The sequence below is a fragment of the Colletes latitarsis genome, chromosome 5 (genome assembly GCF_051014445.1).
Source record: "Colletes latitarsis isolate SP2378_abdomen chromosome 5, iyColLati1, whole genome shotgun sequence".
NCBI lineage: Eukaryota > Metazoa > Arthropoda > Insecta > Hymenoptera > Colletidae > Colletes > Colletes latitarsis.
Genome location: NC_135138.1, coordinates 23,017,543 through 23,041,147, shown reverse-complemented (window position 1 = coordinate 23,041,147; position 23,605 = coordinate 23,017,543). Strand labels below are relative to the sequence as shown.

At 39.0% G+C, this 23,605-nt stretch overlaps 3 protein-coding genes across 9 annotated transcripts in view; 1 reads left to right on the top strand and 2 right to left on the bottom strand.

Moving 5' to 3' along the window:
- Positions 1-23,605, bottom strand: part of LOC143342143 (uncharacterized) — a 182,635-nt gene that overhangs the window by 67,363 nt on the left and 91,667 nt on the right. The window lies entirely within an intron of this gene.
- Chb (CLIP-associating protein) overlaps positions 1-23,605 on the bottom strand; it is a 199,109-nt gene that overhangs the window by 103,581 nt on the left and 71,923 nt on the right. The window lies entirely within an intron of this gene.
- On the top strand, positions 1,774-2,867 carry LOC143342004 (uncharacterized). The gene is given in 4 exon segments (XM_076765485.1): positions 1,774-1,810; positions 1,916-2,337; positions 2,503-2,700; positions 2,702-2,867. Coding segments are annotated over 4 exon segments (777 nt in total). The 3' UTR covers positions 2,822-2,867.

The following is a 23,605-nucleotide window of genomic DNA, read 5'->3' as shown; positions in this document are numbered from 1 at the left end:
AGCTTCATCCGTATCGATTTAGTGTTGGACATGCCTTACATGCTGGAGATTCAATAAGACGTATGCAATTTTGTCAATTTGTTTTAAACCAAATTCAGATGAACGAAGATTTCCCGCGGCAGATTTTGTGGACGGATGAATGTACGTTCACCAACAATGGTATTTTTAATCGTCATAATGAACATACATGGGCAAGAAGAAATCCATTCCTTAGGAGGAACATACATCACCAAATAAGGTACACTATTAATGTATGATGTGGGATTTTAAATACCAATATTATTGGTCCATACTTGATCGATGGTGCCCTAAACGGAGAAAAATATCGGTACTTTTTGGAATTTGAATTGTCATCTCTTCTCGACGACATTCCTCTCCGAGACAGGCTAAATTGTAAATACTTTCAACAAGATGGTGCACCGGCACACAACTCACGAGTGGCCATGCGGTTTCTAAAATATGTTTTGCAATAACGTTATCGCAACAAATACATCAATACGTTGGCCAGCCCGTTCACCTGATTTAAGTCCCCTTGACTTTTTTCTGTGGGGTTATTTGAAAGATAGAATTTATTCAAATCCCATAGATTCTGTAGAGAATCTGAGAGAAAGAATCATACTGGAATGTGCAGCAATAACTGCAGATAATTTAAACGCAGTTATGCAAACAATAAAAAAACGTTATCAGAAATGTTTAGAATGTAGTGGAGAAGCGTTTGAGCATCTTCTTCAATAAAGACATTTTTTTAAAATATCTTGAGATCTAATAATTTTTTTGCCATGGTACCCTAATCATTTTTTACGTAGAATGAACAGAACAACCGATCTGTGTAAAAAAAATATGCATTTCTATTTAAAGAAATGAAGCAATTGTCAATTGCACATGCACTGCTGCATTTAAAAAAAAATTTAAAGGCCTACAGATGTAGTGCTCTTCGAACCATTTATCTTTCTCCTTTGGCATTTTTTCGTAAATGCAATAATAACGGAGTTATGACTTGAAATAGTTGCGTGGACCACCCTGTATATCCATCTTGTGCCAAAATGATGGTCGGCTTTAATAAATGTCTTCCTTTGTAAAGGGAGTAAGATTGTCTCAAGACACGAAAATTGCTACTCTTATGAATGTAAGCATAGGTCGCATCACATATAACAATGGCTTTCGGAATATTAGGTTCGTTATTAAATAGTTCATTTGCAAAGGGTGTTACATGACGATTAGTAAACTCCTCTTTACTAGTAGCCTCAACACCAATGTTTTCAAGAACAAATCTTCCTTGTAATGATTTTCTGACATTACTCATCGCCATACTAGTACTATCCAGTGATGACTTGATGGCTAGGCACGCTGATTGGCCGTAGTGTAATAGCGACGCCTGCTCTCACACGCATTGTCACTATTGGCTGAGCCGTTCACAACTACAATTCCATCGCGTGACAAAGGTCGTGAACGAAACGTATAGGAACAAAGTAGGATAGGACAAGACTGAGAGGCATTGGCGTAACCGTACGCTCAAAATACTAGCCGTGAATAGGACAAAAATGTATCTCTCGTAGTTATGGAGACCCTACTACTATGCAGCGTGATGTCAGAGCGAGCCTCTCCAGTGGGAATAAGGCGGCGTGAAGACCTTCTCTCCTTGCCTTTGCCCCGTTTAGTTTGCAGGTCCCTAGCCAACAAGTCATCACTGGATTTGTTGGGAGAGAGAAAGGAGTTCCAGACGAACCAGGGGCTCTATACCCTGGGAGCCACGGGGTTAGATTTATAAGGAAAATGTCTGGTTTCACAGACGAACCAAAGGCTCTACAGGGTGCGCCGTTAGAATCCGGACAGAATTGAATTTGAATTTCCCACCATATTAGAATTCATAGGTTGGTGCTAATTGGCTCTGAAGTTAGTTAAATATGTCAATAAGGATTCTATAACCTTAAAATGACAGAGCTCGTCATGCCAAGCGCAGAATACAATAGAAGAGCGGCGATTATAGAAAGCCTTTGCGCCGGGAGGACGCCGGTCGAAATTATAAAGTTCTTTGGGTACCCGAGATCGACGGTATACGACGTTGCGAAGAGATACGCAGCCTCAGAGAGTTTCGAAAAGGGTTCTCCTTCTCCGGCGAGAAAAGTTCAGGTTAGGGAAAAATCGACAAGGACTCCAGAAATCATTCAAAGGGTGCAAGACATGATTTTGGAAGATCCGGGGATTTCACTTCGAAAATTGGCCTCCCTCTTGAGGGTGAGTGAAACGGTCGTCCGTCGAATCGCTCAAGAGGATCTTAGATATGTCTCCTACGTTCTCAAAGTCCGTCAGATGCTGTCCGAGGCCGCCAAGCTTAAAAGACTTGCCCGTTGTAATTTGCTTCTGTGTTTATTAAAACACGAAGCTGCTGGCCACATTAGGTTTTTTTCTAATGAAAAAATTTTCACTGTGGATGCCAAAGTGAACCGGAGGAACGACCGTTGGCTTGCCCACAATCCCGAGGATGTCCCTGTTGTGGGCAATACTAAATTTCCAGCCAGTGTTCACGTTTTGAGCGTCGTCTCAAGTGAGGGCGATGTCATGCCGCCGCACTTCTTCCAAAAAGGCGAAACAGTCACAAAGGAGGTTTATTTGGAGGTCCTGAAGACTGTAATAAAGCCGTGGATGGAGACTATGGCTTCTGGAAGGCCGTACGTATTTCAACAAGATGGCGCACCAGCTCACACGAGTCATCTTGTTCAAAATTGGCTCTCTGATAATGTTGACATGTTTTGGTCGAAGGATTTCTGGCCTCCTAACAGTCCCGACCTTAACCCCCTGGACTACTACGTGTGGGGCGTAATCGAGAGACACATTAACAAGTGCAGGCACCCCAACATCAACTCCCTGCGAGCTGCTATCGAGTCAGAATTCACGGTTATGAAACGCGACCAATTGAAGTCAGCGTGCTCGCGTTTTAGAGCAAGAATCGAGCAGGTCATAGAGGCGCAGGGAGGCTATATAGAATAAAAGTTCTCAGCAAGGAGCCTTTAAATGAGATATAAAAACATTTTTTGTATTTTTGTATATTAGCTTAAATAAACAACTTTTTACACACAACTTCTATTGTCCGGATTCTAACGGCGCACCCTGTATACCCTGGAAGCCGCTGGAAGAAGTGGACGAACCAGGGACTTTATATCCTTAGAGCCACGTAGGTTTTTAGGAAGTTTTAGGATCTTGCTCTATCGTAATGGTACACCTCGAGCGGTAAAGGTGTACCGGGTTCGTGAGATACCCCTAGTCTTAGTATTAAGTGAATAATGTAAGCGAGGATAACTACTTGAATATATTCTGATCGATGCTCAAGTACAATTGTCGATTATTTGAACTAGTACTATTGCTAGGTTGCCTCGGCGTTTTCGCGGGAGTCGAGAGATTTTTGTTTCAAAACTGTGGAATACCGGGCCTGGCCCGAGGTGTCATATTGCGAGGTATGAATGATCGGTACGTTATCGCTTGGAGTGCGCGCGCGCGTGTGTGTGTGTGTGTGTGAGGATGTTTGGAAACGCGGCGGGCCGAGAAAGAGACATTAGAGATCAAAACGTCGAAGAGGGCGGATCACCAGGAAAATAAAAGCAATTTAATTGTTGAAAGCGGCGAGTTTTATTATCGTCCCCTCAATTTCCCACAAATTTGGGGGCTCGTCCGGGATAGCGTGTGAGAAAAAGTGAAAAGAGACCAAGTGAAAGAGTGAGAAGAGAAAAGTGTGATTTAAAAAAAAAAAAAAAAAACAAAGAGAACAAAGTGAAAAACTGGTAGAGTGACTGTGGGATTGAGGTGAGCGTCGTGTGCGAATTAGCGAAAACTGAGAAACTGAGAATGGAGGCTAGTGGATTTTCCGTCGCAGAATTGAAGGAGAAATTGAAAACGCTAGGACTGAGTACTACTGGCGTAAAATCAGAATTGCTTCGCAGATTAATGGATGCAGATTCATTCGGCAATTGGATGAAAGACAGAAGGGACACTGTACAGACAGAAGATTTAGTGGATCAAAGTGGGGACAACCCTCCAACGAGTGAGCAAACGTGGTTGCAGCAAGAGCTAATTCTTTCTCAAAGGATAAATAGTTATCAATACGCTTATAGTATCTAAAAAAACGTTGCTATTTTTGAGAAAGTTAAAGATGTCTAAATCCAAAGAACATATCTTCGCAGCGGGTCTCGATCTTATTCCAGGACCAGATTTTGGGAACGAGTCCGACGTCGAAAGCAATCCGGATGTCATAAACCCACCTCAACTAGGAAGAGATTACTGCAAATACTGCAGTAAGGACTCAGAGGAGTACGTCTGCATACAGCCCCCTCAATCACCCCCCCCCCCCCACACGCGAGTCCGTACCCCTCGATTTCACGTCGTCCGATCCCAGAATGCCACGCCTAACAGAAAGCACTCTCTCAAGAGGAAATCCCTTTTGGCCAAGTTTTCCGAATCCTTTGTCCCCTCGATCTCCAAGTCATGAACCTTCCGAAGAGCCTCCAGCAAAAGTGATCTCGTTGACCCCCAAGACAGACAGTCCTTCTCCCACAAAACTGTTTACATATTGTTTGCGTCTAGATGTTTTTGTTTCAAAATTGTTTACGACATGACGTTCACGTCGATAGCAATTGTCACATACCATGCTGTGCAACATCATTAATAAAAACAAAAAAAATTAGTATTCATAACTGCGTAAAATTTTTTGTATAAAACTTTACAGTCTTCTTATTTCAAACGACGGTTCATGGAGAGTTACAGTGATGCATTTTGGCACGCGTATCTGTGAAATAATTGACAGCGCAAGTGGTTAAAGTATCTAAATATTGATTTTTAGTCTTCAAAAATCCTATTGAAGTTAAACTACGAAATGTTTGCGTAGTACAAATGACTATTACACACTGGTTGAAGTTTTCGTCTTCTCAGTCAATATTTATTTTCATGTTCTTTTACCCGAAAGGAAAGATTATCGATTCTTATTTTTTAATAATTCAAGTATTCTTGATAGTATCTTACAATATAACTTTGGTATTGTTACAAGTTCCTTGCAGTTTATTGCTGAACTCATCGAAGTACACATTGTGCATTTCGTATCCAAGCTTATATTCCAGATAAGCTGCAAAAAGATGATGACGATGAATTGACACTTCGTTGGTAGATAACAGCTTTAAAAGACAAAAAGTTTATTTGTTGCGTCGCGAAACATGCCGTTCCGCTTACAACAGCAATTCGGCGTTTACATTGACGCTAAATGGTTGTAGTGCCAATGTAAACTGAATAACCGCCATAAAGGGCCCGCTCCAGCAAATTCGCGACCTGGTCCTGATCGTTGGGCCAGGGTTTTTCTCTATACTTGGGACGCGCAGTCCACCCTCGCGAACGCGAAATGCAAGAAGTACCAGCGCACCAATCCTGAACGAAAAAGGTTCTGATTGGATGCGGCCGGCTTCTTGCATTAGGATATAAGGCGCGACATTTAGCGTACAAATTAGATATACACTCCCAGCCAAAAAGATAGCACATGTGTGCTATCTTTAATTTCTCAATGACACACGTACAATTTTGAATTTGTAATACATAATATAGTAAACTTACGAGCTCAGAACATACGGATCGCTGCAAAGATGTCGCGGCATCACGGCATTTTGTTTACAAAACAGAAACAATGTTGTATACCAAGGACGAAATGATAGCACACTTATAAAATAATAAACATTTATTTAATTTATTATCAATCTATATAGTTATTCATTAATTGTTTAATAATGAGTACATCCTCCTTTATTTTCTATAATTTCAATCATTCTATTGTGTAACGACTTATATAATTTTTGAATATTTTCTTGATTTAAATTGCTCCATTCCGCGACAATAGCTTCTTTTAGTTAATGGACATTCTCGTATTGTTTCCCATGTTTGTAAATTGTTTGACTGAGTTGACTCCAACAATTTTCGATGATATTAATATCCGGTGAGCGCGCAGGCCATGATAAAACAGGTATCTTTTCTTTTTTAAAATAGGTTTTTACAAGTTTTGCGGTATGTACCGCTGCATTATCATGCTGATATATGAACCCAGACCCAGATATGCGTAGGGCATGCTTTTTAATTTGTTGCTTTATCAAATCCAAATAATATTTACTGTTCATTTTTTCATGAATAAATTTTATTTCCGTCTTACCGAAGTAACCGATTGCCGCCCACACCATTACTCCACCACCGCCCATTGCTCGCCGAATTTTTTACAATTTTTCTTTTCTTAGATCGTGGAAATAATAGTTTAAACCATCAGGCCCATCTAAATTAAATTTTTTCTCGTCGGAAAATATCACTTTTCGCCACTTCTTCTTCCAGTGTATTCGATCTTTGGCAAATTGTAAACGTTCTTGTTTGTGCCGTGGAGTTAATGCAGGTTTCTTTTTTATTTTTAGTCTTTTAATGTGCTTGCATGATTGTAATACACGACGAACACTTGAAACACTTGCATTCACGCCAGCCTTTTACATGATATGTTTTGTTGTACACTGGGTATTGGAAGCTATACGCAAAACAGTTCGTTTATCCCGTTGTGACAACGATGATGGTCTTCCACTACTCTTCTTTTTACCATAATTTTCCACGTCTTTAAGTAAATTATGGATTACCTTTCGACTTCTATTAACTATTTTCGAAATTTTAGATACTGATAAATTTTGCCTTTTCAGTTCAAGAAAATGCTTTATCCCATATGTCCGTCCCATTCTTGTAAATTACTAGGCAATACTTTCGCGTCTTGAATACCTAAGAGATCGCGAAATACTGAGCAGTTTATAAACATGTAGACGGAGTGTGCTATCATTTCGTTCCTAGAATACAACACTGGTTTCTGTTTTGTAAACAAAACGCTATGATGCCGCGACCACTTTGCAGCGATCCGCATGTTCTGAGCTCGTAAGCTTACTTTATTATGCGTTACAAACCCAAAATTGTACGTGTGTCAGTGAGAAATTAAAGATAGCACACATGTGCTATCTTTTTGGCTGGAAGTGTAGATACAAAAAAGAAGACATATATGGTACATATTCAAGCACGAACCGTCATAGAACGAAGACTGCTCGACCATCCACTGCGTCTGCACCTAGCAAGTGCTCAAACAAACTGCTTAGCTAAAAAGATCACGACCTACGCATCTGATCAGGACCTGCAAAAAGGACACGGAAACACTCCCGACAAATCAGATACCACAACACAACGTACAGCGCTGGCCACCGGGCCAGAGAAACTGGCATTTCGCCATCGCCAGTCGGCCCGACAAGATGGCGAACCCTACATACACACTGTAAGGTGACGGACAGCGTCGCTATCAGACTCGAGAAGATTCTCCGCCACGTCACTCTGCCAAGACGTCCCCGCTAAACCATCATCAATAGACACAACGAGTAAAGCAGAAACGGACCAGGGAGGCTTCCTTTTCCCTAGGAAAAGGAAAACCTCCAAGGAAGCAGTAACAACCCCAACACCTGAGGCAACGACCAGCAAAGCCACAACAACAGCTACAACCAACATCCCAGTGTCCAACAGGTACACCATACTGTCGGACATCTTCGACGTAGGACACGATACTGTAATCACCCCACCACAGGTAACCCCAACCGTCTCAGTCAAGCCGCCTCAAGGTAAGCCTCCACCAATTTTTATACATTCCATGATCAAGGATCACAAGGTATTCTGCCACTTAATAGAAAATACGGTAAAAGACACCTTCGAGGTCAAATACTTATCTAACCAGGTTAAAATCACGCTTAACTCAATCAATGACCACCTCGCGGTAAGAGAATTAATAATCAAAAATAACCTACAAATGCACACCTACATACTAAACGCGGACAAAACAATAGCAGTTGTCCTCAAAGGACTCCCCAAACTCCCCACTGACCAGATCTTAAAAGAAATTTAGGCCAAAGGGCTAAACATCCTAGCCTGCACAGAATTAAAACGAAAAGAGGCAAGCTACCTAGCCACATACAAAGTAATATTCTCAAGGAGCACCACCCTACAACAAGTAAATCATATAAGAACCCTAGGGCACACCAGAGCCTATTGGGAAAAAATACAATAACTCAAGACCATACATACAGTGCTTTCGCTGTCAGGCTTTTGGCCACTCTTCGGCCAACTGCACGAAAACTCCTACCTGTGTCAAATGCGCAGGCAAACATCCCACCAAAGAATGCATCAAACCTCCAACCACCCCAGCTACTTGCTGTAACTGCCATGGCCCTCACCCGACAAACTACAGCCAGTGCCCCTTTCTCTTAACTTTCATTCAAAAAGGAACTCACTCCAATCACCCACATCTCCTCCATCCAAACACATTCCAGCACCTACCCCGCTTCAACCTACTCCTGTCATCATGAAACCAATCTACTCCCATCCAGTGCCCCCTGCAACCACACACAAAACATATGCAGCTGCTGCAGCTGCAAGATATAACTCTAAACCTACCCCTAGCGAAAACACTCCTGAACTGTCGGACCTCTTCGCCAAAGCTCAGACCATCAACGAGCTGATTGACATATCCAGCATAGGCGCCGCCTTAGATCACCTTTACAATAAACTTTTAACTTGTAAAACCAAGGCCCAAAAACTTCAAGCATTCCTAGAAGCCGCCGAATTAATCAATGGCTAACCTACCAACAAAAATTTTACTCTGGAATGCCACCAGTATTCTCAATAAAATTCATGAACTCCAAATATTCCTTGAACACCATCAAATATATCATATTGCTCTTGTATCAGAAACTTGGTTTAAGGACATTGACATTGTAAAAATAACTAGATACAGAGTCATAAGAAACGACCGGTCAACAACACCACGCGGAGGCGTCGCCATCATCATCCACCAATCCATAGCATACAACAACATCCCACAACCTTTCTTAAACAATGTCGAAGGAATTTTCATTGAAATCCCATCCACTCCAAAAATCGTAATAGGGTCCACATATCTCCCACCAAACAAAGGATTCACGCAGCATGATCTAAACGCACTAACCACGCACACCGCCAGATATATCATTGGGGGCGATTTTAACGCAAAGCACCCAAGTTGGAACAACACCTCAACCAACTCCAATGGCAAAACACTCTACACACACATGACAAAAAATAGCTACCATATTCTGCACAGTGACACGTACACACGTCAGCAACCCAGAGCCAGGCCATCCAACATAGACATCTTCCTCACCAACTCACCTCACTATTCTGAATGCCACAGCATATACGATCTCCCTTCAAACCACCTCCCAGTAATCCTACAACACTCAAACAAAACCACCCATTTCACGAACTGTACGGTCTCAAACACTAACTGGCAGTAATTCCGTAACCAGTGCAACAAATACTCAATAAACCCACACATCAATAACACCAATGACATAGGCAGAGAAATTAACAGGCTTCAAAATACCATCACTACAAACTACAACGCAGCTACAACCAAAAACCGCTTTTACTCCAAAACAATCAAGCCCGACCTAGAACTCATAAACTTAATCAAACTCCGCAACAGATACAGACGTAGATATCAACGAACACTTAACTCGCTCCACAAGCACCTTAGGAACATGGTCACAAAACAGATTCTAGCTAAAACCAAATAAATCAAAACTCTCTTCTGGCAGCAAAAACTAGAACAAGTCGAGACTAATCCCAACTCCCTATCTCCTAACCCAGGAAAAGCAGAGATGCTGGCTAACACTTTCCAACTTCAACCCCCACTCACCAAAAACTCCTCCACAGACGTTGAAGCAAACCACTTTGCCAGAACCCTAACCCTCACCTACACTGCTCCCCAAGACAATTCCCACATCACTCCAGCATTCATCCACAAACATATAAAAAACCTGAAAAATATTAACACAAAAAATTATAATTCAACTGTACTATATTTACAGACAATCCTTCCAACTTGCTTACTTTCCCACCAAGTGGAAAACAGCTAAGGTCATTCCCTTACCCAAACCTGATAAATCCAAGCTAGGTCCCAACAACTACAGACCAATTAGTCTCCTCAGCCTACTAGGTAAAATATACGAACGCATCATACTAACTCAGTTAGCCATGCACCTTCACGTTCAAAATATTCTGATACAAGAGCAATTTGGCTTTCGAACTAACCATTCCACCATTCACCAAGCTCTTAAACTCCAAGAGATCAACAAGAACAGATGGGTGGTACTAGTACTACTAGATCTCCAGAAAGTTTTTGACATCAAAGTAATTCAGAGTTTCCTCACGGATATAGAAATCACAGTATCCCTCAATGGCTAACCCAGACCCATATATACAGGGCTCCCCCAAGGCTCAGTCCTAGGCCCAGTGTTATTCAACCTTTTTATCAATGATATCCCTAAAAATCTAAACACCAAAATTGCCCTCTATGCAGACGACACAGTTATTTACGCATTCTCATGGACCCCAAATCAGGCAGTAAAGTACACCCAAACACACCTTGACAAAATTTCTCAATTCACGAACACATGGAAGCTATCCCTTAATCCCACAAAAATCAAGGCCATCCTCTTTACTAGAAAAAGATCCACCAACACAACAAACAACTTGGTAAACAGCCACCCCACACAATGGGCAACCAAAGTTAAATATCTAGGTATATGGTTCGACAAAAAACTCAACTGGCTCCCTAACATTAAGGACAGAGCCTGCAAAGGTATTGGCATCCTCCACACACTATACCCACTAATTGCCAAAAACAGCCCACTCTCCCTAAAAACAAAGATTCACCTATACAAAACCTGCATCAGATTAATAATAACATATAGCGCACAAGTCTAGCGCACCGCTCCTAAATCCTATCTCCGCAAAATACAGATCATACAGAATAAATATCTCCGGATAATACTTAACAAACACAGATACCACACCACGGCTTCCTTACACATCGAGTCAAGAATAGAATACATCTTTGAATATATAAACAAGATAACCGCTAAAACACTCAACAACTATCATATCCTGCACAGTGACACATACACGCATCAGCAACCTACAGCCAGGTCATCCAATATAGGCATCTTCCTCACTAACTCACCTCACTATTCCGAATGCCACTCCGTACACGACCTCCCTTCAAATCACCTTCCAGTAATCCTACAACACACTAATAAAACCACGCACTTCACAAACTGCACTATCTCTAGTACTAACTGGCAGCAATTCCGCAGCTAGTACAGCAGATACTTAATAAACCCGCATATTGACAGTACCCTTGATATAGACGGAGAAGTAAACAGACTGCAAAACACCATAACTATAAACTACAACGCAGCTACAACCAAAAACCGCTTTTACTCCAAAACAATCAAGCCCGACCTAGAACTCATAAACTTAATCAAACTCCGCAACAGATACAGACGTAGATTTCAATGTACACTCAACCCACTGCACAAGCACCTTAGAAATTTGCTCACTAGTCAGATACAAAATAAAACTAAAGATATCAAAACACATGCATGGCAGCAAAGACTAAGACAAGCAGAGACAAACCCCAACTCCCTATGGTCACTATACAAATCCCTCAAAACTAATCATGCTACAATTCCACCACTGAACAGCAACGGCACTACAGCTTACACTAACCCAGAGAAAGCTGAAATGCTGGCTAGTACCTTCCAGCTTCAACCTCCGACCACCTCCAACTCACCTATAGACACAGAAGCAAACCACTTTGCAAGAACCATAACCCTCGCCTCAACAGCTCCTCAAGACAACTTCCGTATCACTCCTGCCCTCATTCACAAGCACATAAGGAATCTAAACAATAAGAAATCCCCTGGACCAGACAACATAATATCCATACAACTCAAAAACCTTCCGCAAAAAATCGTAACACAACTATATTACATCTACAGACAATCCTTCCAGCTTGCCTACTTCCCCACCAAGTGGAAGATGGCAAAAATCATCCCATTACCTAAACCTGGCAAATCCAAACTAAATCCCAACAATTATAGACCAATTAGCCTCCTCAGCCTACTGGGCAAGATATACGAAAGAATCATATTAATGCAGCTAACCTGTCACCTTCACACTCACAGCATCCTGATACAAGAGCAATTTGGCTTCCGAGCAAACCACTCCACCATCCACCAGGCGCTCCGACTCCAAGAAGACATTACCTTCGAAGTCAATAAGAATAGATCGGTGGTACTAGTACTCCTAGACCTCCAGAAAGCTTTTGACTCCGTATGGCACAATGGCCTTATCCTGAAACTCCATAGATACAACATACCCTCGCACACCATTAAAATAATTCAAAGTTTCCTTACAGACAGAAGTATCGCGGTCTCCCTCAATGGCTCCCAATCCTCACAAAAACCTATTCACACTGGGGTCTCCCAAGGCTCAGTCCTAGGTCCAGTATTGTTCAACATCTTCATCAACGACATCCCCAAAAATCCTAACACCAAAATTGCCCTCTATGCAGACGACACAGCCATATATGCTTCTTCATGGGTACCAAACCAGGCAGTTAAATACATTCAAACTCACTTGGACCAAATTTCTCAATTTATCAACGCTTGGAAACTAACCCTTAATCCTACAAAAACCAAGGCCATACTATTTACAAGGAAAAAATCCCCCTCCGCAACAAACATTCAGGTCAACAACCACCTCATACAATGGTCCACCAAAGTTGAATATCTTGGCATATGGTTTGACAGAAGATTCAACTGGCTACCCAACATACAGTGGCGGACATATACTTACGTACAAGTCGTACATTAATTTGCAAATGGCATATAGCTTTTTAGAAAGCTTGCAAAAATATCTAATCTATATTTTCATTTAATTTGAACATGCTGTTTTGAAGTCTCAGCAAAGTTTTTCTTTTTTCCGAGAATAAAAGGATATTTATGTTTACATTTTCCTGAGCTACCGCTTTCAGGGCGGACAATTACTTACGTACATTGTACTGGTAGCGCTGTAAGTCGAAATATCAACATTGTAAACAACTTTTGTCAGTATCTGTCGAACTGTTGAGTTAGTCAGAAGTGTACTGTAAGTGATTACGATGAGTAAAGGAAAGAAAGTAACACCAGGTCAACGACGTCAAATTGAATTTCTTCGTAAAGCTGGGAAGACATTCCGAGAGATAGCTAAACAGTTAGGGATATCAGTAATGGCTTGTTGTCAAGCAATGCATCATATTAAGCATCATGGAACCGTACATGATATTCCTCGGAAAATTAGAACCCGAAAGACGGACGTTAGAACCGATCGCATTATTCATCGCATATCTGAAGCAAACAGATTTAAGACAGCCGTTGACATTCATAGAGAAATAATGCCAAATCTTAATACAAATATTTCTGTTAGAACAGTTCGACGTCGATTAAACGAATTTGGTTTAAAGGGAAGGGTTGCAAGAAAGAAACCCTTCATTTCGGAGAAGAACCGTCGAGCTAGAATTACTTTCGCGAAAGAGCACCTCAATTGGACACGAGAGCACTGGTCCAAGATAATTTTCACAGACGAATCGAAGTTTAATAGATTCGGATCCGATGGCAAAACTTATGTTAGGCGTCGCATCGGAGAGGAGTTCCGAAAAAATTGTACAAAATCGACGATTAAAGGAGGTGGTGGATCGGTACTTGTTTGGGGCGCAATATCCATGAATGGTGTAGGGCCCATTCATCGAATACAAGGAATCATGGACCGTTATGTTTATTTAAATATAGTAAAAGATGTATTACTACCGTATGCAGAAAGATGCATGACAAATGATTGGATTTATCAAGCTGATAACGACCCGAAGCATACCGCACGCGTCGTTAAAACGTTTTTATCTGACCAAAATATTAATTGTTTGAAATGGCCAATCCCCTGATCTAAACCCCATCGAGATGTTGTGGATCGATGTGGAAAAATATATACAACAACGAAAACCAAGAAATTTGGAAGAATTGTATACTTTAACAGAAGAGGCGTGGAAGTCAATACCCGTGGATAGATGCATCAGATTGATTGATTCCATGCCACGGAGATGTGCAGCTGTGATACGGCAAAAAGGATTAGCTACTAAATATTAAGTATTTAAAATTCTAAGTTAACATTTGATACAAAAATATATTAATTTTTCATTTGTACGTAAGGAATTGTCCGCTTCAAAATCTACTGTTCAACATAAAATATTTACAAATTTGTTAAATTTTTGAAATAAATAAAAACTTTTCATGTATATAATAAAATAAGGTTCAAATTTTATAAAAATATGATTTCTATGCCTATGTGAACTTCTCAAAAGAATACAGGTAGTTTTAAAATTAAAATATTGCTTGTACGTAAGTATACAGTCGGTCACGAAAATATTCGGACACCACTATAGTTTTGACTATTATAGTCCGTACTTCAGAAATGTAAACAATGAGAACAAAAAGAGGTTTCACGTATGTTACTATGCAGTGTGTAGTTTACAAAAATATAAGAAATATTTGTTTACGATACGTGATTACATGAATAATAAAAGAAAAATGGAAAGTACGCTCATTTTCATGTCACAGAAATATTCGGACACTGGCTATACTTCCCAAGTTTTCAGGTTCCAGGAACTGACTGAAACACTGTTTGTAAACATATCATTCATACTATGTACAAAGTATATTGTAGATCGAATATTTGTCAGTCTTGTTCAAAATTTGTGCAAAATGGGTCGGAAAAGTAAGAATACATCGTTTGATATGCGACAATTAGTAATTTTTCATCATGAAAAGGGGAAATCGATTCGCAAAATTGCTGATTTATTAAATATTAGTAAGAGCACGGTATGGGATATTGTTCGACGGTACAAGAACGAAGATAGAATCGAATCTATTCCTCAAAGCGAACGCAAACCGATCCTAGATATTCGCAGTGGACGTTCCATAATTAGGAGAATCAAATGTGATCCTCGGATAAGTGCTCCAAAGTTAGCAGCTAAATTAAATGAACACCGTGGAATATTAGTGCATCCGGAGAACATAAGAAGAGTGTTAAGATCAGAGGGCTATAATGGAAGAATAGCTCGAAAGAAGCCGTATATTAACGCGGCGAACAGGATGAAGAGATTGAAATTTGCAAAGGACTACATTGCAAAGGACAGTGAGTGGTGGGAGGACGTAATTTTCGCGGACGAGTCCAAATATAATATTTATGGAAGCGACGGAAGAATTAGGGTATGGCGGAAGTCGAAAGAAGAACTGAATCCGAGACATTTGCAGCCGATTGTGAAACACGGTGGTGGATCGGTGATGGTGTGGGGCTGTATTTCGGCCCATGGAGTAGGCGAATTAGTTTTCATCGACGATATCCTTGACAAAAATAGATATCTACAAATTTTGCAGAAAAATTTAAAGAAAAGTGCTGATAATATGGGACTTCGCCTTCAAATCGCGAATTGTGCAAGAATTCTTATTGTACACGTGCGAGAATATCCTCCATCCACCACCGCAATCGCCAGACTTGAATCCCATTGAAAATTTATGGGACGAATTAGATCGCCGAATTCGGACAACTCCCATAAACACAAAAGAAGAGCTAAAAAAACGTCTGCAAGAAGAATGGCTACGTATTGGGCAAGATTATTTAAAAAAAATAATTTGTAACATACCAACGCGATTACGGCACGTCATAAAACATATGGGATATCCAACAAAATACTAATTAATAACAACAAGATTTATATATCCTGATATAAACTTAGTTTTGATAGTGTCCGAATATTTCTGTGGCATGAAAATGAGCGTACTTTCCGTTTTTCTTTTATTATTTATGTAATCACGTATCGTAAACAAATATTTCTTATATTTTTGTAAACTACACACTGCATAGTAACATACGTGAAACCTCTTTTTGTTCTCATTGTTTACATTTCTGAAGTACGGACTATAATAGTCAAAACTATAGTGGTGTCCGAATATTTTCGTGACCGACTGTATGTCCGCCACTGTACAAGATAGAGCCTGCAAAGGCATAGGCGTTCTCCACACTCTGTACCCCCTAATAGCCAAATCAACCCACTCTCACTAGCCACTAAAATCCGACTGTATAAATCCTGCATCAGGTCCATAATAACATACGGTGCACAAGTCTGGTGCACTACACCCAAATCGTATCTCCACAAAATACAGGTCATACAAAACAAATACCTCCGGATTATTCTCAACAGATCCAGATACCACCCCGCAGTCTCTCTCCACATCGAAGCTAACATAGAACACATTTCAGATTATATAAACAGGATAACCTCTAAAACACTCAAATCCAACCGCAACCATCCAAACTCCCTAGTAGCCTCACTGGGGAACTATAGACCAGAAGACATCCCTTTCACTATCTGAATAAAAACCCCCACACTAATCATTTCGAACTAATCCCTACTCTACCACTCTCATCATAAAGATGCAAGTTATAGAGGTTTTTGAAAGTTTTCCCTCTAAGCCCATTCAAGTAATCTAACAAGATAAAACCATACACAACATAAATCCTTACAAGAACTAACTAAATAATCTAATTGCAGGTTGTAGGGGAAAAATCCCCAAGGTACTGCGCGCACACAGTGGGAAACCAAAAAAAAAAAAAGTACAAATCAGACCAAAACGTCGAACACCATCACGCGACGTCGTACGAACGAGAGAGGGTCCACGCCACAGAAATACAGTCCACTACACAACCAACGCCTTGCATATCAGCAGACGTGCAAGAAGAGCTCTCGACGTGCACCACCTTGCAAGAGCTCTCAACATTATTCACGATTTCGGAATCGTATCAAACATCAAGTTCTTATTTTTCACATTCCCGAGAATGAACTGGAACTAGAAGATGAAGTAATAAATGGTGACTACTGCACCTGTCAATCCGGTGCCAGAACATTGGCTACGTGTGCATATATTGCAAATGAATGTTGAGATTGTTATGGACGAATAGAGAGAACTATAAAAACGGTCCTTTTCAGGGCCACATTGTGTGCAAAATCCGATCGAACAACCTCTTCGTGGTGCACACTGGTTAATGCTAATGTCGACGGTGCTTCATGTTTGTACATTGAAAAAGAGAACCATTTTTTACATTTTTAATGTTTTTTTATTTTGACTCCTGAAGGAGAGTCAGAGGGTCAGGGGGTCAAGGGGTAATTGTTGCCGCCACGTGAAGGGTTTCTGCTGCAGTTGACAATAAACAGTGCCGTTTTTTGAGGAAGTTACAATTTTTCACGGACCGCATGCAATTTCTAAAGGACTAGATTTCGCCGGATGCCGGTTTCAGATTTCTCTGGAAACGGTCCCCGGTTAGACCACCCTCAACGGCCATTGATGTATCGCAAACCCTCACGTGTTGACCACCAGGACTAGGACCAAGAACAAGAATGGGTAATAAATTAACCCAGGGATTGTGCAACGTTCTGCAGACCTAGCGCGTTATAAAAATAGTCGGATTATATTGTAGAATAGCATGCTGTTTTAACAATTCATTTGGAAAACGCTTAAATTCAAACGTTGGCCTCCGTGATGAAGTAGGCAACAGAATGACAAGTCAACAAACGAAAAATACATTGGCAACAGAAGTTATGACAAAACACTGTAATAGACGAAAAGTACCATTTAACATGGGTATCTGCGACGGATCTTCTCGATTTTCCAGACATGAGAGAGAAAGTAAACAATTCTATTTATCGGATCGTATCAGTTGTATTGAGCAGAGATAATAGTCCAAGACAACAATATTTACAATATGTAAACAAAGGTACACGGAAAATTTCGAACTCCAGTCGTGCACTTCATAAATCTTGTCATCATAATATCCGTAACTATATGCAAAGACTTCTTATGTTCTTTTTATTGAAGAAAACTCGTTCCACTGTTCAGGGTTATTAAAGGTATGAGATTTTTAAACTAAACACGTATATTTATTTAACGTAGAAAAAATAAAACAGTAGGGTATTTAAGCGAATACACAGCTAGAGAAACGATGGAATAGAAACTGCTCCATAATTGTTTTTATGTATATTTTAGGTGAAAATAGTTTTTAAATATTTTAAATAGATTTCCATTGTTATGTAGTTGAAAATTAAAAATATATATAAATAACGAAATAAAAAAAAGATGTGCTTTAAGCGAGGCGCGAACCAGCGTAAAAAAGTTTCCAGCGTATCCACAGTCGAGCATCTTATTGCACCATCGCACCCCTTGGAAATAGTGCTGATACTTCTGAATATAACGCCCCATAGCACCTTTAATTTGGTGACTTATTTTTGTTTTTCTATTCTATACATCGTTCTACTCAACATAGAATTGTTTAAAACCATAGAATATAGTTATCCATTAAAGGGAATACAAAAATTCAAAGTATAAGTTGCTTTTTCACGCGAAAAACGCCGAAAAAATCGGTTTTTGATTTTTGCTACTACGGCGCACCCTGCCAAAAAATCTGAAAAAATTTCGGGACATAATCAATGACAATATGCATTTACAGTAATTATATAAATCTAGTGTCTCGAAAGCTTCGATACGAAATCGGTATTTTTCTGCGTTTTTAATTTTTCACGTCTAGAATTACGAATCGAAAAATAAAAAAAAATTCTCAAACACGTATCTCGATAACCACAATGCACCAGATTTTTTTCATAATTTTCGTACTCGATTAAATAGGGGAAATAGGCACAAATTCGTTAATCCGAATTTTCCCTATAACTACCCTTCTGAACAAGATAGAGGGTTGAAATTTGGCACAGAATGTTTTTTTCTGATGCTCTATCGATGGATCCATCGTATGTTTTTGGTTCAAGGACACATTTAACCCCCTTATTCGGTTATACCCTTTTAAGCGAATCTTTAAAATGTCGTAACTCCTAAACGGATTGGACGATTTTAATGTTTCAAAATGCAAACAACGCGTATTATGGCGAAGAATATGCGGAAATGTCAAAAATATTTGAAAAGTTATTGCTTGACCCCGCAAAATGATAAAAACCCAATAAAAATGATCCACTTTCCAAACAGCCATAACTCCTACAATAGTGTATATATTTCATTGAAATTTTTCTCTGAAACAGAGCCCATGGGTAACTACAAAAAAGTATTAGTCAACTTTTCTGTAGAGCGTCAAATAAATTTTTAAGAAAAATCGACAAGGGGTCGATTTGAAAAAAATTTCAAATCGTTCTGGAAAAATTGTTTTCAGTTGTGGGGTTCATATACAATAACTTTTGGCGAATAAACTTACCCCCGAAATCCTACCCACTTTCTAAAAAAAAATTCGGCACGTGCGGAACTTTAATCGTTAATAACATTTTAACGAAGCATCTATCAACAAATTAGTATTCTTGATTTTCGTCTTATTTTGGCCTCTAGAATCTCCCATTAAAATTTTTCCCAGGTGGTGGTTGAACACCCTGTATACTAAATTACTACTAATTTATATTTTCTGTTGGAACTGATATAGAATTAATTAATCGTTTCCATATAATATTAATATGTAATCATTCCCTGTGGAATGAATACTGACTATAAAAAATTTAAAATTGATTGCATGGAAATTGCAAAATTATTTGTTCAATTGTATTCATAGTATCGTTTACCTCCGACTGAGTATAAAATTGTAATTCACGAACCTTCTGTACTAAAGAATTACATTCTACCTAATTACTATAGAAGTAAATTGGGGAAAGGTTTTAGAAGCTACGAATAAAATAATTAAAACATGTAGAAAGGACGACAGTCGGAAAAATAGTCATCTGAAAACAAATGAGGACATTTTTAAAAGACTAATATTACAGTCAGATTCATTGATTTTATTATCCGATTTGAAAACAAAAAGTACCGTCTGTTGAGTTAACACTTCTATATGACAAATCAGTGAACGAACAATACGATTCTGAACTAAATTCTGAAGAATAAAAAAATTTATTATAATTAAATTATTAAACATATTTATTGTTATGAAGTTTATTTAAACATTCTTTTTGTGGTTCGATAGAATATAAAATGTAATTTATTTGGGTGTAATAAACCATACTGTGAAATTACAGAGGTAGCGAAGGAAAGGGTTTACCCCTCACTTGGGGGTTCCCCTGTAAAGCGCCATCGTGCGGCCATAAGCGTGCCATACTTTTCCAACATATTTCTACGTAGATGTAGTAAAATAAATGAAATTCCAAAATTATACCTTTCTAAATAATATCCTCCTGTACATACTTTCAAATGACATTAATAAATTGAAGACTAAAAAGCTATCGCCTTCATTATCAGGAACCTCAATGTCCAGTATTTCATAAAAAAAATTGATTTGCTACTAACGAAGAAGTAATTGAAATATTAATTGGATATCAAATTCACAGTCATCGAAGCCCCCCAAAACTTCGATATAAAGCATTTTTAAAAATATTCTCAATGATTTTCTGATGTTTTCAACGCTTGGTTATCTTTTCTCCATTTTGGCCCTCTGTGGGACATCTTATTGCACAATAAGGTAAAACACGAATATAGCTAATAAAAATTCATAATTTGATAATTTCTTATTACTTAATTTTCAGTTTATTTAAGTTTCTAAATGTCTATACATCTTGAAATCAAATTCCATTTACTATGAAAATTTTTTAAGTAGGGTAATACGTACACTCCTTGTCGATTTTATGAATAGCATTTAATGGTCGACGTTTCTTCCTTTTGTAAACTTGAAATTATTTTAAAAGGTGAACCAGCTACTTCTACACCCTTAAATTCAATTTTCTCAAAAAAGAACTACGATAACAAGTAAGCGAAAAAATAATCTTTAAAAAGTTCGATATAATTCAAATATTTAAAGGGTGAAATTTCTATTTTATAGCGACTCTAAAAAAGTTAATATGAGGAGTTGCCTTTAGTGAATAGAATCTTTTATTAGCTGAATTCGCATTTGGAACCACTGTACATCGTTCACAAATTTGATATATGGAATAAGAAAGATTTGTGAGCATCGCTTCATACTGTTCTATATACTACCGGATTTTTCGCATACCAGGACACTAGCCAATCGTGTCGAACGCAGACACTTTCACTTTGAGAATGGATAACCCCCCCATGAAATATCAAGGAAAAATTCACACATTCGGAAAACAAATGTGCTGCTAATTATGAAATTTGCATAAATCAAGAAACAAAAAAAAGGAAATTAATCTTTAACTGGTAACGTAGAACATTTTGACATCCCAATGACTATATCTATTTTATTTATACTTCATATTGTACAAGAAAGTGTAACACATAGGATGAAAGAAAACAGATATATGAACCCTTAAATTGACAAGTGGCATAAATCCAAAATTACGAAAAATTGATTTTTTACAGAAATAATAAGTATTTGCTTGTTTTATTCAACACGTTAACTTGTGTATACTTTATTTGGTAAATGTTTAGTTTAATGACTTTGTCTTAAATCTGTATATTTTTTTACGGTTTTTTTACTGCATTTCGATTATTATTTGGCGCTCTTCAACAGTTGTTTGTTTACCCATTTTGAGATTACACAAATAGTATCTCCTACTGTTGTTTTGCCATGGAAACAAAACACGGGGATTTCCCAAGATCATATTACTAAACTAAAGTGATGCCAACATAACCACAAATTGTTGCAATAGTTATAACTATGTACATAAAAGTAGGGGTGTTAAATTTATATTGACTCAAGAAAAAGGGACTTTCTTTGTTCTTTGCATTATATGTTTACTTATTGTTAAATTATTACTAAAAAAAATATGTTTTTTATAGAAGAAAAATTGAACTTTCAATACCATACACCTTTTTCCTGTTCTCTTTCGTACCTTTTAAATTATTTCAAAGAGAAGTTGAAAATTTCAAGCGTTAATTTTATATTGACGCTCATTGTATATGCAGACGGAAGATCTGCCGTAATATAATTGTTTTAAAAGAAAAGAAGAAAAATTATTTTAAAGCATTACGTTAGTATAGATTTAGTCTTATTAAGAAACAGAAATTAAAAAACTTAAATAAAATTTGTTTGGTCAACAAGACTATTTTACTTCGAATATTTCCTTCGTGAATTACTCAAGCAGCGTCGATCGGGCTTTTGATTTATCGTTACATAAGAAAAGGCACATACCAACGTATTTTTTGCGCCGAGACAAAAATTAATTATACGCGTGCGCATCGTGAGTCATCAAGAATCTCGATCTTACCGGACATATTTCTTCTATTTTTTCCGTCTATTAGTATCGGCGAACAGATTTTATTTTTTGTTTTCATCTCGTCAGCTTCGGAACTAATATGCGAAGTATTCGGTTGCCGGCGACATGCAATATTTGCAATCGAAATTCGAACAGACCGGCGGCTGCCTTACAATGTTACAAGGCCATTCATTTGAAGCGGGACGGCTTTAGTCCGGTATGAATTACAGACAGCGTCTGAAACAATACACTGGTGATATTGCACGACGCGCCGTACCTATCGGTATATGTAATATTATGTAATATCTTAGAATAGATAACGAGAATTAGCGTTTTCATTGTATTACTTGCTCGAGGAAATGAAACTTTATGCAATAGACGTAACAGTACTCTAAATTGAGACTTGCGCCATTCAAATATACAATTAGGTAGGTGTTCCGCCATCTTGATAAAATGGATCGTCAAAGTTCATCGTATAGTGACACAAATAAACAAAATGTTCAAAATTGTCGAGACTTTCTGTATTTATTTATAACATTAACGCCCTTGTCAATTTCATACGTTTACTGACACGTCAGGTTTTCATGTTTAGGCATACCCATCGCCTATTTTCCAATTATACTATGAAAAATCGAAATATAGTAACATGAACATTGCTCCAGAGTTGGCCTGTTCATCTTTCGTACAGCAAAGGTGAAATTCAACATCAGAAGATATTTACACATAGTGATATTAATCTTTTGCCGACCGCCGTTATCGACAATCGAAGAAAAGGATAGCGAGTGAGAGAGAATAAGAACAAAAATATTGTCTTTTATATAAATTATCGCCGGCGTATCAACTTTATCGTCGTTTAAATATTATTTTTCACGCTTCACTGGCTTCAAAGGGGATTCCTCAGGTTGGGAGAGATAGGCAAGGTACAGTGTGCGCAAAGACCCGCCGCCTCTATGTGGAAGTGGTGCGTTCAATTGCTCTCAACGAGGCCACAGTTTGGGCTCCGGACTTGGTGGCCAGCACAGAAATGCTGCGCCGCGTCAACCGTCGACTGACCATTCGGGTTATTATACGGTATTGCACCATCTCTCACGAGGCGGTGACTACTCTGACGTGTCTCCCACTCCTGGAGCTCCTAGCTTGGAGAACTCAGCTGGTTTTCCGGTACTCCAGGGAGCACCAGGAGGCTGGGAGACCGCCAGAGAAGAGGAGGTAAACGGTTGAAGCAACGAGGCACCATGCCCAACGGGCCGTTTTGTTCGTGTGGTTCCGCCAACTGACTGAAGTTGGCTGTCCTACAGGATGCCACAGCTACTCACCGAGCATGGTTGCTTTGGTGAGTACCTGTGTCGAATCGGGAAGGAGGCGACGACGGTATGCAACCATTGTGATGATGCATACGCTGGAAGCCTGCCCAGC